The sequence below is a fragment of the Aspergillus viridinutans genome (genome assembly GCF_018404265.1).
Source record: "Aspergillus viridinutans IFM 47045 DNA, scaffold_1, whole genome shotgun sequence".
Taxonomy (NCBI): domain Eukaryota; kingdom Fungi; phylum Ascomycota; class Eurotiomycetes; order Eurotiales; family Aspergillaceae; genus Aspergillus; species Aspergillus viridinutans.
In genome coordinates this window covers 4,458,056-4,480,037 of record NW_025091217.1, presented here as the reverse complement: position 1 = coordinate 4,480,037, position 21,982 = coordinate 4,458,056, and the positions used below count along the sequence as shown (strand labels likewise).

The 21,982-nt window shown below is 48.1% G+C and overlaps 2 protein-coding genes across 2 annotated transcripts; one reads left to right on the top strand and one right to left on the bottom strand.

Annotated features, from left to right (window-relative positions):
- Positions 1–105: 105 nt before the first annotated feature.
- On the bottom strand, positions 106–2,699 carry Aspvir_001274 (transcription factor domain-containing protein; the record flags this gene model as incomplete). The annotated part of the gene is made up of 4 exons (XM_043266400.1): positions 106–994; positions 1,057–1,608; positions 1,677–2,349; positions 2,411–2,699. The coding sequence occupies 4 exons, from the start codon at positions 2,697–2,699 to the stop codon at positions 106–108; spliced, it is 2,403 nt and encodes an 800-aa protein (XP_043122335.1).
- Positions 2,700–16,009: 13,310 nt separating this feature from the next.
- Positions 16,010–17,848, top strand: Aspvir_001273 (uncharacterized protein; the record flags this gene model as incomplete). Its single annotated transcript, XM_043266399.1, has 2 exons — positions 16,010–16,109; positions 16,176–17,848. The coding sequence occupies 2 exons, from the start codon at positions 16,010–16,012 to the stop codon at positions 17,846–17,848; spliced, it is 1,773 nt and encodes a 590-aa protein (XP_043122334.1).
- Between the last annotated feature and the right edge of the window lie 4,134 nt (positions 17,849–21,982).

Below are 21,982 nucleotides of genomic sequence, written 5' to 3'. Positions count from 1 at the left end.
TGATCGCGTCATTCATAAAGATTATATTCAGGATAATATGTCGTCACATGTCGTGTTGCTTGTATACAACTTTAATACATTAAGAACGCGCAACCCAACTCCATATTAAGGGAATGGGTTTGCAAACCCTTCCCCGGGCCAGGCGGTCTGACCCGGACCCTGATCGTCAGCAAATTGACTCGGGTTTTCAGAAGAGAACCCCATGTTAAAGAAAGCCGAATGAACATTGCCTGACGGCGCTGTGGTAGTTGTTGCTGTGAAGGACGGCGCCGTTCCTTGAAAGAAGCCTTGTAAGTAGGGATCGTCACTGAACTGATCCGAATTGGGGAGTCCCCAGTCCGCTACCGGAATGGTTTGCCAGAAATCGCTTTGAGGGATGTGGTTGGCTACCGGGAGTGGGAGGAAAGCGTCAAAAGGATAGGTAGGATTATTGAATCCTTCGGGGGACACGGATGATTCAGCTGACGCTGCGGCGTTCTGACAGGTATTTTGGAGTGGAGGATTAGGACTTAAGGGTTGGAGGTCATCGGACGCTGGAGGGCTGCTGTCGGGCACCACGTAGCCAGAAGAGTTGATGCGGGGAAGACCCGGGAGATGCGGAATATCGATGATTGATGGCGAGTGGACAGGAGAAGATGAAGGAGATGATTTTGGCGCTTCTGCTGGTTGGTGTCGCAGGCTTTGTTGCTCGTCTGACGCGAGATCGTGGGCTTCTGATCTGGTTATTGATGCACGAGCATTTGCTTTTTGGCTGAGTTTGGTTGCCTTTTGATCTCGTTCTACGACAGATCTGGCTATTCGTTCAAAGTTTGCGCTCATTTGCGTCATGAACCGGGCGTAGTTGGAGGGCCCATCGCCGGGGGTCAGCGTGGCGAAGAATGTCGACGCCATGTTGAGCGATTGAATGTCCTCCCTGGCGTTAGGGTACCGCGAGTCTCGTAGAATATTTATGAAAATTGTCAAACCGGCCAGAAACACGTAATATAGAAGAGACCTGTGCGAATAGTGAGCATCGAAATGGAGATAAACAGGTGCCCGATGCGATCGTTGCCTTACCATATCCATGCTATATCACCCCATGGGAGATTATTAACGAGCCTCAATGTATCCCGAGCAGCCTCTGAACAAAGAGCAATGGAGGAGGACGACTCTCGAAGGATCAAATTGGCATCGTCAGATGCCGGACCTCCATTTGCGAGACGTTGTCGGTAGATAAAGTGAATGACTAGCGGCATCCGATGGATCAAGATCAAAGAGTTGAAGTAGACGAACTGCATGCCAGCGGACGCAAATCCTCGCAGAAAATCCTCGCCTGCCGCTCCCTGTTTCAATTGATCATCAAACGTGTTCGCCGCCCTCCATTCTTCGAGTTCAGCGTGAAGTTCCTTCACGATCTTGATGATTTCAGCTGCGGTCTTATTCTGCAAGGCTTTTTCAGAATAAAGCTTCGTGTATATACGACCCTTGATGATGGTGAGTTGACAAAGTTGCTGGAAAAATGGCTTGTTATCGCTTAGCAAGAGATCATTTTCGGGATCAACAGCCGGGATGTCGACGTCAAAATCGTCGGGATGCTGGGTTGGCGCATTTCCAGTTCGTATACATGTACTGCATTACCATCGTATATCAGCTTCGAACAGTCATGACAGTAAGGAAGCTGATAATTTTGATCTTACCTCTGGTCTAGAACAAAGGCGATCCAGAAGACCCTTTTCCTCTGCTCCTGCTCCGCTGGGGCAAGGTGAGGCTGCGGAGTGTCACGATGGAGACCCAGTCGGTGGCACGTTCTGATGGCTGCTGTTATCAAAGGCATTGCTGACTGAGTGCCGGAATTACCGCGAAGGAAAAGCGCCATGCCAAGGAGGGCTTGTGCACTTAGCATATCAGTCCGGCGCAGCGTCAGTTCAGCGAAAACCGACATGGCGTTCTTATAATAAAGCCACGCTCTTTCTTTGTCCTTTTCCGATTTGAGACTATTTGAGTATCTGTATTCATAGGCCAAGGCGAGAATGACATTGATGCTGGCCCACCGAGCAGCGTCATCGCAAGTCTGCTGTGTATACTGCCATTCCACCATTTCCATAAAAGAGGCTTCATGGTAGAGCGGGAACAAGCGATTAATTGTTCGAAAATAATCGCGCAACAAGGAAAATACCTCCGCTCGGGGCGGAAGAGGTTTGAAGACCTTCGAGGCAAAGACATCGTGGAAGACGTCAGGCCGCCAATAGTCCCATGGACTATCGTGCTTTGTGTCTGAAACTAGCATACGAAGGAAGTTCACTTCACCGGTCTTGTTCTTAATCCACTCAATTCCTTCTCTGGATAAAATGGACAATGAGGAAGAACGTCCTGCAACGGGTCAGAATCTTAGGGAGTGCGAAAGGCTCAGGATACTTGAGGAACGACATACCATAGTATAAGGAGTCAGCCTTGTTATCCGATCGAATTATGGAAACATGCTGGCTATCCCCAGTACCTGAAAGCTTGCTAGATGGCTCAAGTTCCGACTGCTGATTGGCCGACTTCGACATCCGAACCTTGTGCTCACTCGAGTTATGTGGCGGCGTACTTGAGAGATCATCGTCACTTTCGGCTTCAATTCCGTCGTCTCCGATCGACATATCATCATCGCTGCTGGTTTCCGGAGGTGTAAGATTCTCCTCGTCCAGGAGACCAGCGGCTTTGAGAAGCGACTCCATCCTTTCCAAGCGCTCTTTCAGAGCCTTTACATACACGCGTCTAGATCTGTCAGCCGTGTACCGCTTATCGTAAAGTGGGAGACTGAGAATTGCTTCGGTCTGCTGCACGCTTACCTTTTTCTACGCTCCTGCTTCTCCTTCCGGGAAGAGAGTTCGCATGGAATGCGACAACGTGTACATTGCTTACAAGATGTGTTGGAGGCATCAGGCTCACACTTTATCTTGCTCTTGTAGCAAGCTTCGCAGACCTGGTGAGACAACTTTGATCAATGCCGTTTCTATACCGGAGCGAGAAATTCGGATGATTCTTACCAGAGAGTTACGTATTCGATTCACATTATGATGGTCCTTAGATCTTGGTGCTTGATGGATACCTGCATGACCGTCCAGCGGCCCCATAGAAAGACCGCTCTCAGCTGCCACTGATAAGTTCTGCATGGTTTTGTTAAACCAGGCAGCGTGTTTCTGCTGTCATCAGCAGGATTTATGGACCCGGACGTGCCGGAAGCCTGATTAGGAAGCCGCGAGGCCTCAATGGGGGAAGTGTTAAAAGAGAAAGTTCAGCTGTTAGGCAAAAGTTTTAATCTTATATAAAAGGAAATGCACCGAACCAACTGGTCAGCTGTTTAGTTTGAAGCGGTTGGGATGTGATAACTTGGTGCTCCGCAGTTCTTTGACCGAACCCACCATGGAGCAGCCCCGGGGTCTCTTTGAATAGTCTGCTATCCAAGATGTAGCAATGTTTATCCAAAAGACAAACATCAGACAGTATTAATGTCTCGATGTAGACGATCTGGAGGTCAAAATCTGAACGCAAGGTTGGTCATGTTCCGTCCTTGGCCGTCGGAGTATCGGCATCACGGACTCCCGATCATGTGTGGGACTGCCAAGATCCACCGACGCTAGCCTGGAGATCCACCACCAGTCTTCTACAGTCTACATCTACATCTACATCTATGTGAGAACTTCCATAGATATGACTTCTACGTCGCTAGTCCTGATGGACGTATGTCAGAACTAGCAAGTGTGACCGCCGTCTTGAGCTTTGAGATGGTCAGAGCTTGCCTTTGATGTGTTCATGTCCAAAATAAATACATTTTACCACAGAATTTTCACTGATGGGTAGCAATGACAGAATATGAGCACCTGGGCTCAACCCATGGACGCCGTCGTACTCTCAATTCTTCTAGTGAAAAGCCTTTTTGCGAGCTCACGAGGAGCGCTGGGACGTTTGGGAATTAAGGGTCTGAGTTTTCATCATAGAAGACTCGAGCTCTGTTCGGACCAAGAAGGCACGGTTGATCGAGTGATTCCCTGACCAAAGTTTGAGGCACGTTTGCAAAAACCGCGTAGGACGGGTTCCTCGAATGGAGTCATGGGTTTGTGTTCACATATTGAAAAATAAAGTGTACCTTTTCTTGAACATGCTGAGTGGTTTTAAACCCTGTGACTCCGACCAACCATGACTCCAACCAACCACTGGTAATAAGAGTGAAGAGATCTGCTGTTACTACCACTTCCTGTGCGCAGTAAAGCGAGGATGCAGTGCTGGCTGCTTCCATAGGCTATCAACCTACGGTTTGGTGACAGGAGCGGATGCATCGGCGGCACAAGCTGCCATTTTTCAATGAGTTCTTCTTTCTTCCTTATGGCGAGCATAAGCAGGGTCCTGACATCACCCCTGAGTTCTCAAACCACCATTTCGCATCTTCACGCAGTTTGCGTAATGGTCGCGATATCCCGAGCTCGACAACCAAGCCTGTCCAGCCATCAGGCTGAACAGGCATCCTGATGTATACTCATGGCAGCCAGTCGGGGCATCACCTTCCAACAAGTCGACTTGGGCAGACGGCAGATGGAAGTCTTGCGTCGTCATATTAATTGTAGCTGTGATAGCCGGCTCTGGTGCCTCAGAGGTTGATCCTTGTCCTGGCGATTGGCAATGGTGGTAACTGGAGATCCTTTGTTCATGAGCGCGGGAGCGAGTGTTTTTCGAGAAGAATCGCGAGCAACGTCGTCGACATCAAATCCTCCTCGGCAACTGGCATGTCTGAAAGCTTTGGGCCGTAGCCATCAAGAAACGAGAGCCCACAGTCGCGAATAGTGGAACTGTCCCGGTCAGCGGAGATCAACCCATGACAGGAATGAGACTTACTCGTCAAGTTGCTGGTCCCAATGATGCGAAGTGGAGGGCAGGCCAAGAGAGCAGCGAGGACCCTTATTCGACCGATGCAATTCGAGCACGCTCTGAGATGCAGGGCTTTGCCTTTGTGGGTGGGAGCGACTGCGCATCTTTGGAAACGAGCCGGCTTCTTCGCGCCTGAGGTGCAGGGATCGGGATCGACTAGTCCACGCGTTTGGAGAAGGAGGGTGGATGAGTGGCCTTGGGCGTTGAGCTGCCTTTTCTTTGGTTCGCCAGTTATATCTGAAGCCCAGTCGACCTCCCTCACATGGTTCATAAGCTTCATGACGCTTATATCGGTCGCGGCTAGCTTGCCATGAAAGGCAACTGGTATCATTAGCTACCATGAAGAAGGAAAAGGAGGAATGCACATACCCTTCTTTGCGTTGAGAACAGCGCCGTCTCGGCGGGCCACCGTGGCCGGTAGAAATGACCTTAACCCTGCAGGCCTGTGGTGGCTACAAAGAATGGACTTCTTCGCATCGAGGATGCACTCAATCTAGGACGGCTCTCGGTCATTGTTGGGCCAAAGTTGTGGCCAAAGTGCGAAGGCAGTGCTGCACCGACGAAAAGCAACCAGGTTGATGATGGAAAGGTGACTTTGGCAATGAATACTCAACTGCCTTCCACTTGAAGCGGTAATTTGGAATAGCCTGTAGGGCATTACCTATTTCTTCATCAACGAGAGCTAGACATCCCGCTGTAATTGCCTCGTTCGGTTTGCCAGCGATTGAGGTCCATCAACTGGGGTGCTTAGTTTTCCTTTCCGTCAATAATCCACTGGAGTTCATCATCGATGTCATCCATTTACACAGTGGGGAGCTCCTTCAGACTCTCAACAGGCGCTATTTTGGTGTCTAGGGCTTTGCGGATACTGTCTGAGCCGCATCGAAACTTCCCCAGTCCCATAGTCGCTTCGGAGCTGGACTCTTCTCAGCCATCGGACACCCACATTTTGACAACGTGCAGTTTGAATGAGAGATAAGAAGGCCGTATAACGACGAAGGTGGGATATGGCTATTTGGCAGGGAAGATGGATTGGAGGGGAGATTCTCCAGGAAGGTATAACGCCTCAAAAGCTCATCAATGCGGTGTGGCAGCCCAGTGAATGAGCAGATAAAGATACCTGATCAGGATCAGTGAATGGCTTTGAAAGAGAGTCTGTATGGAAAGCCTAGTTGCGCACGCAAGATGCTAATGCTTTTGCAAGTGATTTCAACACACTTGCACTGAATTCATTCATAAGGCCAGTATGGCGTTGTCGCTGAATATCATGATATCCATAATCTAGTAAAACCCTTGAGTCCTGTGGAATCTGTACACAAATATGCGGCCAGGAGGAACTTAGGGCTGGTGTCGAAGTCAGAAAGACGTCAGTATAATCTACAACCGTGCAGTCGATCCAGAGTTTGGGTAGAAGCAGAGACATTCTAAGCAGTCTGACATCTAGTCTATCGAAGATGGATTTACCAGTGTCTACTCGCAATCTCTTGTCTTTCTCGTCTCCCTGTATAGACTACGCCCAGTCAGGGTAATACAGCGCTACACAGATATGGCCCAAGTGCTCAACCGTCTTCACCGTTCAAACTGGCGTAAACAGTCCGTGATTCAACCTCTACAATACCTAGAATCATCTTCAAAGGACTAAAGTGTGCCATTGTTTGACTTGGGCCGCCTGCGTGAAGGACGGCGCAAAGACCTCGCGCAGCGGTGTCATGGCCCGGAGTTGCGGTCAGCAGAGAGACTGAAGAGGAAATGTCAACTGCATGGCGCGGCGAAATGATCATGAATCATGACAGATATGAACATGACAACAAATCTTGACAGGAGTATGGCGATGTGGAACAAAGGATGGTCAGAGGCACCAATGGAACCTCCATATCGAAGGCTGTTGTTCTAGACCGATCGAAAGCACGAATGCGTCTGATGAGTCAGTTCGGCAGTTATCGAGATGTATAATGGAGGCGTCAATGTCCAGCACAGTAATCGGATAGAAACATTTACGGACAGCAAATCATGGAAACGACAGATGCCTTCCGAAGCGACCGCTTACCAGCATCATCCAAGTACCTTGTAATATTGGACGCCTATCTCGGGTGCGAAGATTCAGACACGATAGCAAAAGAAAAGGTCATATCGCCAGACTATCGTACCCGAAGGAAATTTCAGGTGTTCAGATGACCAGGCGCTTGGATTTATTATGCTTGTCCATGTACCCCTGTACCATGGAGGAAAAAGCAAAATCCCAGCCGGTGCCGAATATAGTAACAATAGACAGTGTACGACAGATCGCCAGACGCAAATCTTCCGTTCTAGACTCGAATCGGTCGACACCGTATTATCTCCTTGTCAGTTGTACTTGTTGGGTCGAAAAGGAGGCACGATGATAGCATCATGGGCAACAGACCGCTTTGCTGACCTGGGGTAAATGCATGTCGAGGTGTCACAATGCATCACATCCCGCCTAGGCCCCGGCCCCATGGTTTCTTCATCTCAGTCTGATCTCTTGGTTTTTCTCTCATCATTGCTCATCTCTGCCTGAACGATAAACGAAAATGAAGTGCTCTGTAGGCGCAGTGACATCCCGCAAACGTGTGGTGGTGGTGGTTTCGACCATACCCTGTCACATGGGCATGGGCTTATTGACGTGGCTTGAATCCGTTCGCGGCACGCTGAGTACCATGATCCCGACCCGCGGGAACGCAATTGAACAATCTACCATATGCTCTCTGCTTGTGACGATGATGAATATGATTATGATTATGATTATGACCACAGTATCTCATTCAACGGACTGAGCCTCGGGACCGATACGTTGTACGTGTGGCGTTGACATTGCAGTGCATCCATCAAATGTCGTTATGGTTGGCATTCCAAATCCGAGGAATCTATACCGCTACTTTGTGTACAGCGCTGCAGCAGTGCCGCTGGTTGCGCCCATCACACGACTGCGGTGAGGGGATCTGATTCCGACAGGCAACGATGCCGGATGATGCTCTTGTGGCGGCTAACTGGCGATGCTTGAAGTGGATACAGATACTTTGTACCCTGGAGAGGCTTGAAGAATGTTTGTTTGTCGGGTGCTTGTTTATCTCGGTTGGATTGTCAATCACACCGTGACCTGTTCTCCCAGATCAGATCAGAAGTACGTGCATTGATGTGTTTGTTTTGTTTACTTTCCCCCACGAAGTACTCCGAAAGTAGATAGATCTCCATTATTGAAGGGAAGATCTGACACCGGAAGTGTCAAATGGGGCATCCGAAAGAAAGCCGTCTGATCAATTATGTAAAAGGATCACATTGACGATATTTGAATGTATATTCAGCCACTACTCCTTAGCAGGTATTCCTGAGTACATTGATAGGTGGAAAAACAAGAACACCGGATCATCATTATCAAGAACAGAAGGAATCCAGTACAAATGATTGGTCTTTGAAGTATCGTACTTGTGAAGGGATCCTTCGAGATACATAGTGGCAGTATCTAGATATGTATCTGACTCAATGTTTAACCTATCATTTACCCACCGAATTTCACCTCGAGCAATATGCCTTTGCCTCCATAAGAGAGTCGAGTCGATATATCCAATACTCACGAATAGCCATAGAGCATAAACAATAACAAATCCTGAAACACAACCCTCACCACGTGAAGCAACCGATTTGTCCAGGAACACGAATCACATTCATCCCGCTAAACGATATCAAAGTCAGATGGCCTGGTAGCTCCTCGATGATTTGTTCACTAGTCTGTCACTATCGTCGTATGGAAAAGAAATCCCACGGCTGCTATTCTCCTGGTGCCTGATTAGGCTATTGCGCGTTTACTTTTTTCTTCATAGTAGCCTTCAAGGATTCTTTGCTGCATGCTTCATCCGCAGGCAGAGTGGCTTGCAAAGGCGTTTGGCGTTTAGCGCATGATAGACAATACGAAAACTTCTGACCGGGTCTTGAATCAAATGACCCGTTTCCAGGGGCTGGCATTGATTGAGACACAGCGTTCTCTACGTCGTAGGGCTATGACTGCCGCGAGGCCAAATATGTAGCACGGAGCATGATACTATCCACGTACATAGTGATGGATGTACCGAGTGCGGTGGGTATGATTGTCAGTAAGAATCGGGCAGGAACAAGTACAGTACGTTTCAATACCGAAGGGAAAAGAGACAAAAGTACGATTCTCTACCTCAGAGACTGTCGAGCGAAGCGGTATGTAGAGGCGTCGGACGATCGACACGGTCGAGGATTCTTTTGATCCACGGGAGAAACGGTCAACATACCTGTGTTCCCAGGTACCTGGACAGCCAGGTGAGAGAGCCCTGACCTACAGTGCTAGAGGGGTTAGAGGGTGCCTTGGTTGGTTTGAGATAATTGATGCTGGGTGAGACGGGCATGGTCTTCCAGTTCTTAATTGCATTCAATGCATGCAGACGTCGTAAGCTTCTTCGCTGGGATCTGGTTACTTAATTCAAGGGATCGGATGAAGGTGCGCAGTACTCCGTACTGCGATCTCCATCTCTGCGCCGAGGAGCAAAGGAAGCTTAAGTCGTGCTCAATCAAGCTAGGGGTTTCAGTCCAGTCATTGTTGATCCTGATCCGTACACTGTGCTTAGACTTGCTCACGGGATATCGCCCGTTGATGGCGACTGAGGGACGACAGGCATTCAAGGGATAGATCATGGGCAAACACACGTGATCTCGCCCCGGACACAAACAGGGACATCGGTCCTAATAACATTCATCCAATAGCGGGCTCAGTCTTGGGACACTTTAGCTAGACTCAATGTACAGCTATCAGATGTACGATTGAGTGAGAATGAAGGTTTTCGGAATTCCTTTCAATTTCCAGGGGGAAAGATCCAGAGTCCTTTACTGAGTGATTGAGCGGGGACAGGCGAAGTGACCCTTGCGTAGAATATAACTCCTTGGAGGCGGTTGAAGCTGCAAGATCCGCATAGACCTTTTCTGGGGTCCGCTAGTCGAATTCTCGAACATAACGGATGGATTCCTAACAGCACCGGATCTGCTTCCGTGTCGTGATCACGGAGTAAAGGACACGGTCTTTGCTTTCATTCATGGTTGCTTGCTGGGTTGATCATGACTTTGGACTCCGGGGATTGCGGCCTGGGAAATATGTGGAATGTGACTGCTCAGAAACATAGAAACAAAGGAAGGTCGAAAACCGATGGAACGGGCCAGCTTCCATTTCAACTAAATTTCGGTTATATGTTTTGTGATTCCTGATGACTAGAATGCAGGGTAGGTGAATCATTTATTGAACACCTGACTTGCGAACAGGGTATTTGCTTTGAAGCTTGCTAGCGATGAAAGCATGCAGACAAAGACACGATATCCCTTGATAAATCGATAGTCGATTCTAGGCCATTGGTTTTGAGTCTTTTGACGACGATCCCCGGATAATATTGATATCTGTGCGCAACCCAAGCTTTGCCCTTTGCATGTTCAAGAAATGAAAACGTAGGGATTGAAACCTCTTTCCGAAGGAATTTCGGGACCTGATGATGTCCTTTGCATAGGGCTGGATGTATCCGCTCTTGGAATCAGCCACGGAATGTATGGACTATAGAGTAGACTAGGCGCATACGTACCACATTCAGTCTTCAAGGCCAGGGGGCGCCATCATTATCATAATTCAGACACCATTATTGTTTCTGCCGTGTCTTATCGAGAGCGAAGCAGATACGGAACGCAATCCCATGGTGGTCTTGAAGATAACAGTTGGCTCAGTCCTTTGTTCGGAACGGTTGAACAGCACGCATGGCGCCAAGTTCAAGCCACTTACACACACCTACATAGTTAGTCCCTTTCAGATTGAACTACCGCAGATCGTCTCCCGCGAACCAATTCTTTGACCGGTGCCCGCAGCATTCGGTAGCAAATCGAGTTTGCGACGTGAAGTGCTGGCGAGGGCTTGCTGGCGCCTCATCGCTCGAACGGCTTCTGTAAGGTGGTGGTCTTGTGAACTTGATACTCTGCATGTGTTGCAGGGCCCTCAGGCTTATGTGAGCTGGTTGGGATCATTGTACAGCGCAATTGAGTCACTCATGGGGCTAAACGACGATTGACTAGGAAGCATAATGAATCATCACGGCATCCTATGCTGTGCTACTAGTGATACCTTAACTGACTCAATGCCTAGGATCCCTAGGGCCTGTGACATTCTTCTGAGAGTACAGCTATGAGTAGGTACTCTCAGCTCTAAAACAATAGCCAGTACTCAGTACTTCGAACATATACAAGTTTTACCTGCTAAGGGGCCGTTAACTGTCACAATGTTGCCATGCCAAATGATACTCCAAAGCCCTTTCTTAACAAACAAATACAAGATTGGTAGGAGAACATCCCGTAACTTTGGTGACAATACCACATGCCTCTCGACCCCTTTTCAGGTTCCTTAGGACCGATTCAGATTGACCATGAACCCAGACAATGGAAACACGGAGCTCTTTCGATTTTAGCTCTGACTTCCCCATTGGGMAACGGAAAATTACAAAGTTCAAAACGGAAAGGAAAAAGTAAGGTAAATGCCGCGGGTCGACCTCGCATCATGTGACAAAGGAGATGTTCTTGTGACCTCTATGTTTCGCCACTGAGATTGACACAGGTTGAGCTTTTGCCCCCACGTCTAAAAGAACTCAGCAACATCACTGCAGGCAGGACTCCGTAATCGATGCTGAAAGACAGTATTCAGCTTCGTTGTTCTAACCTGTTATGGTCGGGGTGAGGTTTTCCTCTTGCCGAGGTGAATCCTTCTGTGGCGCCTCAAGTGCCTCACTTTCCATTTCACTGTGGTTGCTTCACGCCAAGACTTGAGGTTGGTTGGTACCAGGGTCGGGGGCTTCCGTCGCTGTGCAGAGTCGAAGTGAATAGCTCAGTTATGAGTCCTCGTCATTCCGAATGATAGCTAGAGAGGTACGTCTTTCCGGTTCTTATCATCCTTCATACCGCGGTAATTATTTCCATCGTCTTGATGGCGGATGCTATGGTCTGGTGCCGAATCACGGAGCACCTAGCCTGGCTGTCGAGGAGTCAACACGTTGGTGTTACTGGAATTCCATATGGAGCACGGAGTACAGAGTAGGGCATTCTACTTGTCTAGTAGTAAATTCCCTAGCCGTATCTCGCTTATTGGAGAGTTGCTCATCGTAAAGTTCCATGTTGTTTTCCAAAGAGTATTGATATCTTCGAGATCATGAGGTAAGAGACACTTTATCGACCTCATTATTACTCCGTACCGTCGGTCCATTCGGGGCTAAACCTGATTATTTTTGCTTGATGGGGAAAATGCGGAGGATCCATATGGCGAAACCATCCGATGAAACCCCAGTTTCCAAACCTTATACTCAATTATCTTCGTTTAAGATTTGGATCCAAACGATAATCTAGTAGTTCCAAGGCTTCCACAACATACTCTACCTGCTGATATCATAGTCACCTTCCTAGTTCCTGTCTATCTTCTTCCCGAGTGGTTCTGAAGGCTTGCAGCACGCCTGACATGATGAGAGACAGCTAGCTACGTGGCTCCGCTCCATCGCCACAGTGGAACAATCTATATGCGCGAAATATGGGCAGCTGGACAGAACTCGGTCATCGTGGAGACGATTGAAGGCCTCTAGGGGCCCTGGATGCAAGTCATCTTCATACATGTGGATGTTGTTCTCAACAGAGTCTTCAGACTAGTTTTGGCGCCGCGATGACATACTTTGACTTTAGTATTGTCCTGCGTGAATCAGCCTGTCATCTTACTATGAATGTTGGACATTATGGCCCGCTTCTACGCTTGCGGATCAGTCATTAGGACTCGTCTCATGGACAAGTTCCGAATCGTTACTCTGCCTTTTTAGAGGAACTATTGGAACTTTCAACATGTCCACGGCGACTCGATCAGCTAATAGCAACTAGGTTCTACTGTTGGGAATGCAAACTGCTACGTAATTAGTCGACAACAGAGCGAAACTTAGCTCTATTCGGGCCGAGCCTACCACTCTCTGTTCAGAGATGGACGTTTTCCTCTCCTCTTCATTTCGCGCCTGCTCAGGAGACGAGAGTATTGAAGCTGGTTGGCGGCTAGCATGGCATTGCAAAGCATCATGTGGCTGACGCTATCTCCATACAAGAGGAGAGATCGAAGAGAGGCGAAAATGTACTAAGTCGTACAACTCATCCATCAGGTGCTCCTGGGATCTAGGCTGAGTTGTAGGACATCACATGATCGTCGAAACGTGTGCCTGTACTCCGTACTACTAGTGCTACTTACTACTTCGACGATGGTAATTCTAGGCGGTTGACATGATCCCTGTACTCGGGACTATCTTTCTAGGGGAATTGCCGCTTGTATTTGTGCTTGGCCGATTTGAGCTACCTAGGCATGCTAACCAATATCAATCAAGAGCGGCCAGGAGCTTCTTTGGATGGCATACTGCCCTCTCAACGGTCGCTCCTAATGGAGCTTCGATAGCATGATCTACTTCCAGATCTAGTTGTCAATGGCCGCCAGCGAACATGGTACCTTGTGACTCCTGCTGACACTAAATGAGCTGCTTTGGAACTTGTTCGAACCTTTTGACCTCAATATGACAGATGTCCGGGTGTGGGGATTAAATCCCAGTGTCTTCAGGTGTGAGCCATTTGGGGATATGGCTTACACTATGTGATCAGCAGCGTCAACATCTGAGGAGAAATCATTGGTACAGGAGACCGATACTGCAATTAATGCTCTGACCAGCACTTCAAAATATCAATGGTTCAAAGAAGACAGAGGAACATTCTGTGAGCATCGGCTATATGCCTCCTAGAACATGGGATATGGAGAGGTTATTGGCCCTAGCCACGTCAAATCTCTAAATTTTTGATTGCTTTCAAACATAAGACGCCTCAAATAATCTATAAGAACCGGGAAGGAGGATCAGCCAGATCGGAACACTTCCAGACTTCCCCGGTATGCAGCTACGTTTGGAACAGAACGTAGATAAAACTTACATACCACCGGCTAATAGCAGTAAGGAGGACGAGCAAACACCAATCCATTTCAGCCGGGATCATTAACCTGAGCCGTCAACAGGTCATATGGACGGAAAATATCCACCAAATATCCGGGGAAAATATGGAGAAAAGAAGGGAGACTGAGTGGCCTAGAGCCTAGATGCCACAAAACTTGCCAAGGATTAATGGACGGTCCGAATAAAACAAACAAAGCACCTTACTGGAAAATGTGATCCTTGAGGTAGCAACGAAAGGCGCAAATTCCGTGGCAAAAATAGTTTACTTGAACATCATTCACAAGGGACAGTCAGCAGGACTGATAAACCGCCCCTGAGGAAGGGATGTGGCGTGTCAACTATCAGCCATGGTGATCAATGAGCTCCTCTGACAATAGCGAAAGCCTCGCTTCAATATGCAGAAGAAGTTGATAGATACATAGGCAGCACTGGGCTAGAATGAGGCTTGTGTTCCGTTTAGAATATGTGGAGAGATAGATATATTGCAATAATTGGCAGTACCTAATGGTTGGTTTGGTTGGACCAGCGCCTATCGATATGGACCCATTCCTAAGTCAAGTGACTGCTCCTGGAAGATATCCTGTCCTTACTCAGCAGCAGAGCAGGTCACAGGACAAGAAGATCTTTTGTTTGACTTGTCTATGAGGAAGCTGAGGTACCTTACCCTGCCACCATCTTATTTCCCTCCTGGTACCTTGATGCTTCTGGCATCACCCTTGATATTTTTAGCATTTCTCTGTATCATAATTCATAGTAACTATCACTAATTATCATAATAATGATGTCTTGATCATTGAGTTCAGATTAAGGCTCATAGAAACGGAAAAAGAAAATAAATAAGGAACTGTGAAGGATCTAGTCATGTGTCAATGTGACTCCATCTGAATGCAGGGAAGCTACGTTCACTGGGGTCAATTTCCATTAACTTGCAGGGAATATTGTACCTAAGGTACTACCTTGTGTATTGTGGCTTTACCTACTCCGTACTTACCTTAGGTAGCTCTGTCACAAGAAGAAAAAGCTCCATGACTTAGTACGTAAGAATTCTTGTGCCAAAAAGTTCTGTACTTTCTTTTTGGGGTGGAACTCCGGAAACAGACCGGTAAAATTACTTCTGGTAATGACATGGTATTTCATACCAGGTGACCCACGGGAATACTCCGGAAGTGATACACAGCAATAGGGCGAAAATGAAAGGAGTAACTCAATTATTAAATAATAATTAATCCAAAAAAATTATTAAAAAAAGAAAAAGTAACTTGGGCTAGTATCTTTCCATTATTATTGTACTGTACTTACCGCCCCCATCCCATCACCCGTCACCGTAGTTCAACCTGTCCCTCGGTACCCTCGCGAACCTTTCTATGTGTGGCCATCCTCGATTTCTTTTTCCCTGTCTTCCTCCCCTTGTACCGTTACCATCTCGTACATACTGCACACGCTCTTCTGACCCTCCCCCATAAACGAACTATTGTCCGTTTTCTCTCCTTCCACTCCTCCCTCCTCCACCTTTTACTCTCCCCATATTCCAGTGCAATTCTTTTCACCTCTATCCTCCCTCCTTCTCCAGGCTACCTCAGACTTGTCGTCTTCTACACCCGCTCGGTACGACCGTATCTCACGCTGACATCGCCGTCTCTATACTCAACCGACTAATCGACCGCTTGAATCCTTCTCCGCACACAGTTCACACGGCGAGTTTTAGAACACACAAGGGTACCTAAGAGGCAAAGGAATTACGTTCGTTTGGCTGCTTGTTATCACCGCGACCACCATACGTGCGTCTGGATTGCGTCTTACAAACTATCTCTCGCTCCAGACAAGTCGATTGAGGAATCGTGAGGAGCTGTGTCTTTGCATAGGCATTTGACGAGACGACAGCTAGGGTGCCATAAACGGTTCAATCAATTTTCTGCAGGACAATCTGCAGAACCATTCACGAGGTCAGGCTTTTTTGCGAAATATTGCGATCAGGGGAAATACTTCTTTCGAGTTTCTCGCGCCGTGCGACCACGATCGGGGGAGACGGCGACCCCGAAAAGACCAACAGAAAGCTATCTTGTCAAGGAAAAGAAGTGTCATAATTCAGAAATTGTGGCGTCGCTATCATGCCTTCGCGTTTATCAACTCCTGTCCTAACTGTGGACGCGGCAAAAATACACAACGTTGACACGGCTAATGCGCAGAGTCTTCATGGCATGTGGATGGGTATGTTCTAGAACATTGGTGCGAGCATAAGGCGATTAGTGACTGACATGTGTGTTCTTATTATAGTATTTTCAAAATGTGCCGATTATATGGAAGAAGGTCGTCGGTTGGAGAATCTGAGCTGGAGACTCTGGACACGTGAAACCTTCTGTGTGGAGCCGGACAAGTCCAGCGATACGTCCGTATTGCCGCTCCTTCGCTCAGAAGCTGGTGACCTTCCCGAACTTTCTGCCAGCGTTGAGTCTGCTGCTTCAGAACAAGCCGAGAGAATTGAGAGTCATATCAAGCGTGCTAGATGTGATCTCAAGCCGGCCGTTGTCCGCGAAGACTCGTTCTCGTATCTAGGCCGTGGAAAAGAAAAGCACATCACGTCACTCGGCTTAGAGCGCATGGTGCTTAACATCAAAGAGAAGAAAAATCTCGAGCCTCTCGCCCCACCAATGACTACAGTCGCCCCTCCGGTGGTCGACCTCACCCCGCGACCGTCGACACCCTCCCCGACACCACCTTCGGAATCCACTGCCAAACGCACTCCGTCTTTCCCGTCTTTCAACCAACAAGCTCTTCATTCCACGGAATCATGTTCGACGACCGCGCCGGAGGGTAACGATAGCGACGCCGCGAACGTCAATGCTTCTGACACCAGTGTTTCGTCCTCCGGTGTGCTTCCATCTAGATCCTGCTTAATGAAGTCTGCTAGTGTCGTGCGTGGGTTTTCTCCTTCGCTCGTTTCCTCATCGTACCGGTCGCAGCCAAGATTAGCGGCCGATCCTGGGCCAGCGCAGCAGCCAGCGCAATTGAAACCCACGCCTTTCAAGAAGAAGGGTGGCATGTTCACACTTGGTGGTTCTTCTGGGGACGATGATGAAAGCTCGTTCGAGGACCGGATATCGATACAAAAGCCACACCGCAGCTCACTTTCTAACGAGCTTAGCAAGTCGGCAACCTCCAACCCGAGCCCATCGAAGAAAGTGACTTCGTTTCAAGAACAAGTTGGAATCATCAAACCCATCAGCGAGAGGTCGTACGACAATGATGAGGATGCAATTGAGACTGAGGATGAAGTTTCAGAGAGTGCTATTGAGGAGGACGAGGATTCGGATTGGGAAGACTCTGTGACGGAGAGTGGAAGGTCCAGCGTCGAGGAAAGGGAGCTCTTCCAGCGGGTTGACTCCAAGCCTAACCTGGTCTCGCGTCGTTCCCTTCTTACAATGATGATGCACCAGCCTACCAAGATGCAGGGGCCAACATCACGCTCCAGCCCCGCCCTCCAGCGCTCGCGTTTAACATCACCTAATGGACCGTCCATCCCTGCCTCGCCACCTGAAGATGAGGAGGAGAGCTTGACAATGCGTGGTCCCGATGTTCCCCGGTCGAAGCCGATCATTGTGAAGCCGTCGCCACAGTCGGTCGCACACTCTCCACGAACTACACGGAGAAACATGCTTGCCACAGAATTGACCGAGTCGTTGAGACGTCACCTGCTCTGGGAGCGCCAGCAGAAGAGTGCGACCGCAAACGCTTTCCTGAAGCGACGACACACAACCCATGATATGGCGAACCTACAAGAGTATCCCGAGCCCAAGGGGGCACCAAAGGGACAAGCATCCCAACGGAATGCTGGCGTCGCGAATGGAGCCTCCGCAAAAGCAGCCCCTGACAAGGATGTCACGAAGAATGGCTCATTTAATCATTATACCGACTTCGGGCCGTGGGAATACCATGTAAAGGGATGGTAGAAGCACCCCCAACTACCACCTTCACCTTCTGACTTCCTTTTTTTTTTTTCTCTTCCCTCGATTCCGCCTTTTTCCAGTCATTGACACGTGTCTGTCTATTCGATGGGTTATGCGTTTTTGACGAGTGATACCCCTCTTCGCCGCACTCTTTCTACACATTTTTCTATCATACATGTACAGACCGCCGTCTGAGCATGCTGTGACGCACGACCACGACTGCATTGCATATTGGCGCACTTAAGGGGATTCATATGGTTGTTATTTTGCGACCTAGGCCTTTTGTTTTTCTTTCCGGGGTCTTCTTTCCATTTCAGTCTTGCAATCGATACGAGGCATCGTGTGGCTGTCTGATCATGTTTTATTAAATGAGCCATACGGAGGATACAAACTTCTTAACCATTAATCCTGTACAGATGATTTCGTCTGAAGCCAGGCGGTTGTTTTCTTTACGACATTTCTCCCTTTTTATGAATGGATTTTCCCGCCAAAAAGAAAAGCCATGGATGTCATTATCACAAATAGCGACGGCCTCGTCTCGAGGCTTCCACAAAACATATTCTGACTCTCATCATCATCTGTTGATTTGCGAGCTTTTCTGATACCAAATACCATATTTTGACCGTTGATATATGTCGAGAAATTTAAGTCTACTGGATTGTGCTTCTGGCCTGATCGTCCAGTACCACGTCGTGTACTCCTACATTGAAAGCATATTTTGAGACACTGTCACTGCATTAGAGCCTTATCACTGCACTGCATAATGAGCATTGTATTATTATTGTATAATCAAAGCTTGCGGCCAAGATGGTGGTGCACAGACGTTACGTGTCAGCAGCAGGGATGCATTTGATTTTTTAATAGTTATCAGCACTAATGCATAGGAATATATTAACCTTTTAACCCACCGGTCGGTTAATGTCTTGATATGCACAACCGATGCCGGAGGGGCGGATTCCATATGCATGGCCCTGCTGGGGTGGTGATCTAGAATCGTCGCATTGATCGCTTCACATGAAAATCGACTGGCAACGACTGCCTGGCCAAGGCGGAAGCTAGAGTCCAGAATCTTGATTCTGCACCTTTTTCATTACATTTGATGATTCTGAGCTCTCCTTATCTCTTTGACTACTGATATACCGGATCTGGATTTGTAGTAGTATGTATGGAGTTTCGCGGAGCTACCTTATTTTCTAAATTTATCATGCTTTTTGCGGATGTGTCCACGACTCCACCGTCCACTCAACAAGTCATAACGATATCGTCAAAAGTCATGAAGACCGAAGCGATTTGAATCCATGGAGCTACCCTTACTGAGCGTTGAATAATACATTACACACGATACAGAGTACTGATACTTTACTCTCCGTATCTAGGGTACTTCGCCGCCCGTGAGTGATGCCAAAGGAACATCACCTTGACGCCGACGCCTTGATTCGATAATATGATGGTATGATAACACGTCCATGCGCCGCCACCCGCGCGTGAAAGATCTAGATTCTAGAATCTGCGGGCTGGTGGTCAGCATCATAATAGGTATTTTTCTTTTTGTGTTGCTCTCGGGTTGAACTGGAAGTTTTCCGGGGATAAGCTCGGCAAGATGACTGTACACTTAGTTGTATTTGTCAAATGTACCAGAGGTGTGATAAGCTGTTTATTTTTACGTTCCATGTTCAGTATTCGGTATTCTTGTTGTTTCTTCAAGGCGAGGCATAAGTTGAGTAGAGGTAGGTGCGAAATCTAGGTATCCTCCTACTTTGGACTGGCTTGTGTCTGGGCTAGGCTACGTGTCTCTACTGCAGTGCTGCAGGGCATGTGGAAGAGATACAGGTAACCTACCCTTGAAAGACTGGCGTAGGTACCTATAGGTTGATGCATTCGACAAGCATCTTGTCCAAGTTTGACCGAGGTTGGTGAGACCTCTGCAAAGGTATAGATACACGGTCGTCGATCTGATCATCTGAGGGATTGAGACAGGGCATGACTAGATTAATTCACATTGATATCATTTTCCCTAATTATAGTTTTATTATAGTTTTAGCTAGACTGTTGTGGTCGGGAATTAATAGAACGTTGGATATCATCGCGCGCCAAAATGACATCATAGTGATCGAACCCATCTACCAACACGAAGCTGCAAGGCCACAAGGCTACAAGGCTGCAAGGCAGGCAAGATACAATCTTGCTAAATTCAATATGCAACGGTAGGGGCAATTCCATCCCACACTAACTGTTTTGGTTCTGTTAAAAGGGAAACTCACTCCGCGTACGGAATAAACGTTCTTTTCTGGATAGCAGCGGTGGACGGTGGGCCACTCAGGCCTCAGTTCCTAATCTTCCCGATCCCCTCGTGGGGTATTCCATTGGGCCATTGCAGAGGCTGAGACTTGAGAGAATTTGCAGGCTGACATCCGCCAGGACCCGAAGACGCGGAGCCCGCAACGCGACGTCTGTGGCTGGTGCCTTGGATGCGTGTGGATCCAAGATCTTGCTGATCCTGAGGTCTTGTCAGGTCCAGGTCCTGGTCTAACCTCTGGGTCCTACTGCAGCAGTGGACTGTCAACTGCGACTGGACAGGACACTACCTGCTCGTAGAGGCAGACAGAGTCGGCAGCCTTCCAGAAAGAGGTTAGAGCAGTAGAAGACTCTTCTTATGTCGCTTACTGTACGCTTTGTGTCTGCGCTGTGGGTCAAATGTGGATCGATGGTCTAACGGGCAATGAGGATTTGTAGGAACTGCACCGGTACTGGTTCGTTATACAATGACAGCGTATGTAGGTGACAGAAGACTGTACAGCTGCGGCGTGTACGCCGCGACACACTTTGACATCTTGGTGGAGGTTGAGCTCAAGTCGGTTCCTGATTCGACATTGCTTGCATCAAATCATGGTAGACTGGTGTGGAACTTGAAAGGATCTCGCGAATCAGGCTCGGCGTCAAGACACACTGATTCAGCCACGGAGCAGTGTGCACCGACTTTGACTCTGACAGTGACACCAAGGAATCAGTGTGCGTTTACGGAGTATTGCTACCCGATTCTGCGCTCGGCAAGCCGATAGTTGCACCCGTAGAGCTTCGTTCCGTCGGAGTCTTACCGACTGCATGTTGATACTCCGTCTTCCAAGGAAGTTTTGTGTCGAATACTGCTACTATACAACAGGCACGCTTGATTTTGAAGGTGGGACCGGCTCCTGGAAAATACCTTGTCCTTAGCCATTGTATCACAAAGGCTGGGGCCAATCCATGATGTTTCATGGATGCAGAACTGCGCCTCAACGAAATGGAAAGCACGGAGTAGATAGTGTCAAAACACAAGTGGGATGGCAAGTGCGTGAAATATTAGTTCACGCCTGATAAATTCGAGATTTCAATCACTGTCAGGAATTAGAAGCCTCTAGACCTCAAAATGCTACTCAAATGCGAAATTTCTTCACTCGAACGGACCTATAATGCTTCGTTTAATGCCTGAACACGGGCCAATCATGGCTTGCGATCGAGTTTTTTGAGCGGCGAATTCCCTCACAGGGCAGTTCCTTGGCCGGCTTCGGTTGGTAGGGACCTTAACCCGATATCTCGGGATCATGCCGAGCTTTGGGCATTCACCGGTCGGGCATGCCGACCATTCGATCTCAACTGCTCTAAGAGGTATCGGCTCCGCATGAATCAATTGTCGGGTTTGTTGAAGAAGTATAAGAAAATTTTTCCTTAAGCAGGCACGTCGTGGCCTGTGGTAGGTGTTCTAGATGGGTCGACGTCTCATCTTGAGAACATATTAGATTCTGTCAGGCAGGAAGGCCGCAGTGGACGTTAGAGGACACTAGTCAAGCTGGACGTAGACTGGGACTAGATTAAGTACATACAAAGTGGTGTAAATTGCAACCCCTGTCTGATATGCCTCAAATAAATTGAGGCGGCGAAAACACGTGAATCCAAGCTGTTGATCACGGAAACCATAATGCCCTGAGTCGCCGCAAACTACCTAAGGACCAAAAATGAACCAACCAGCAGCCATGGTTCCAAAAACGAAACAGCTGTTTCGACCATGCTTCGAGAAACCTTCTAGAAGAGGGGAAAAGGTTTCTGGAAATTCATGATTGGTCGACTGAGATGTTGTGCAACATTCTCGGAGAATTTGGA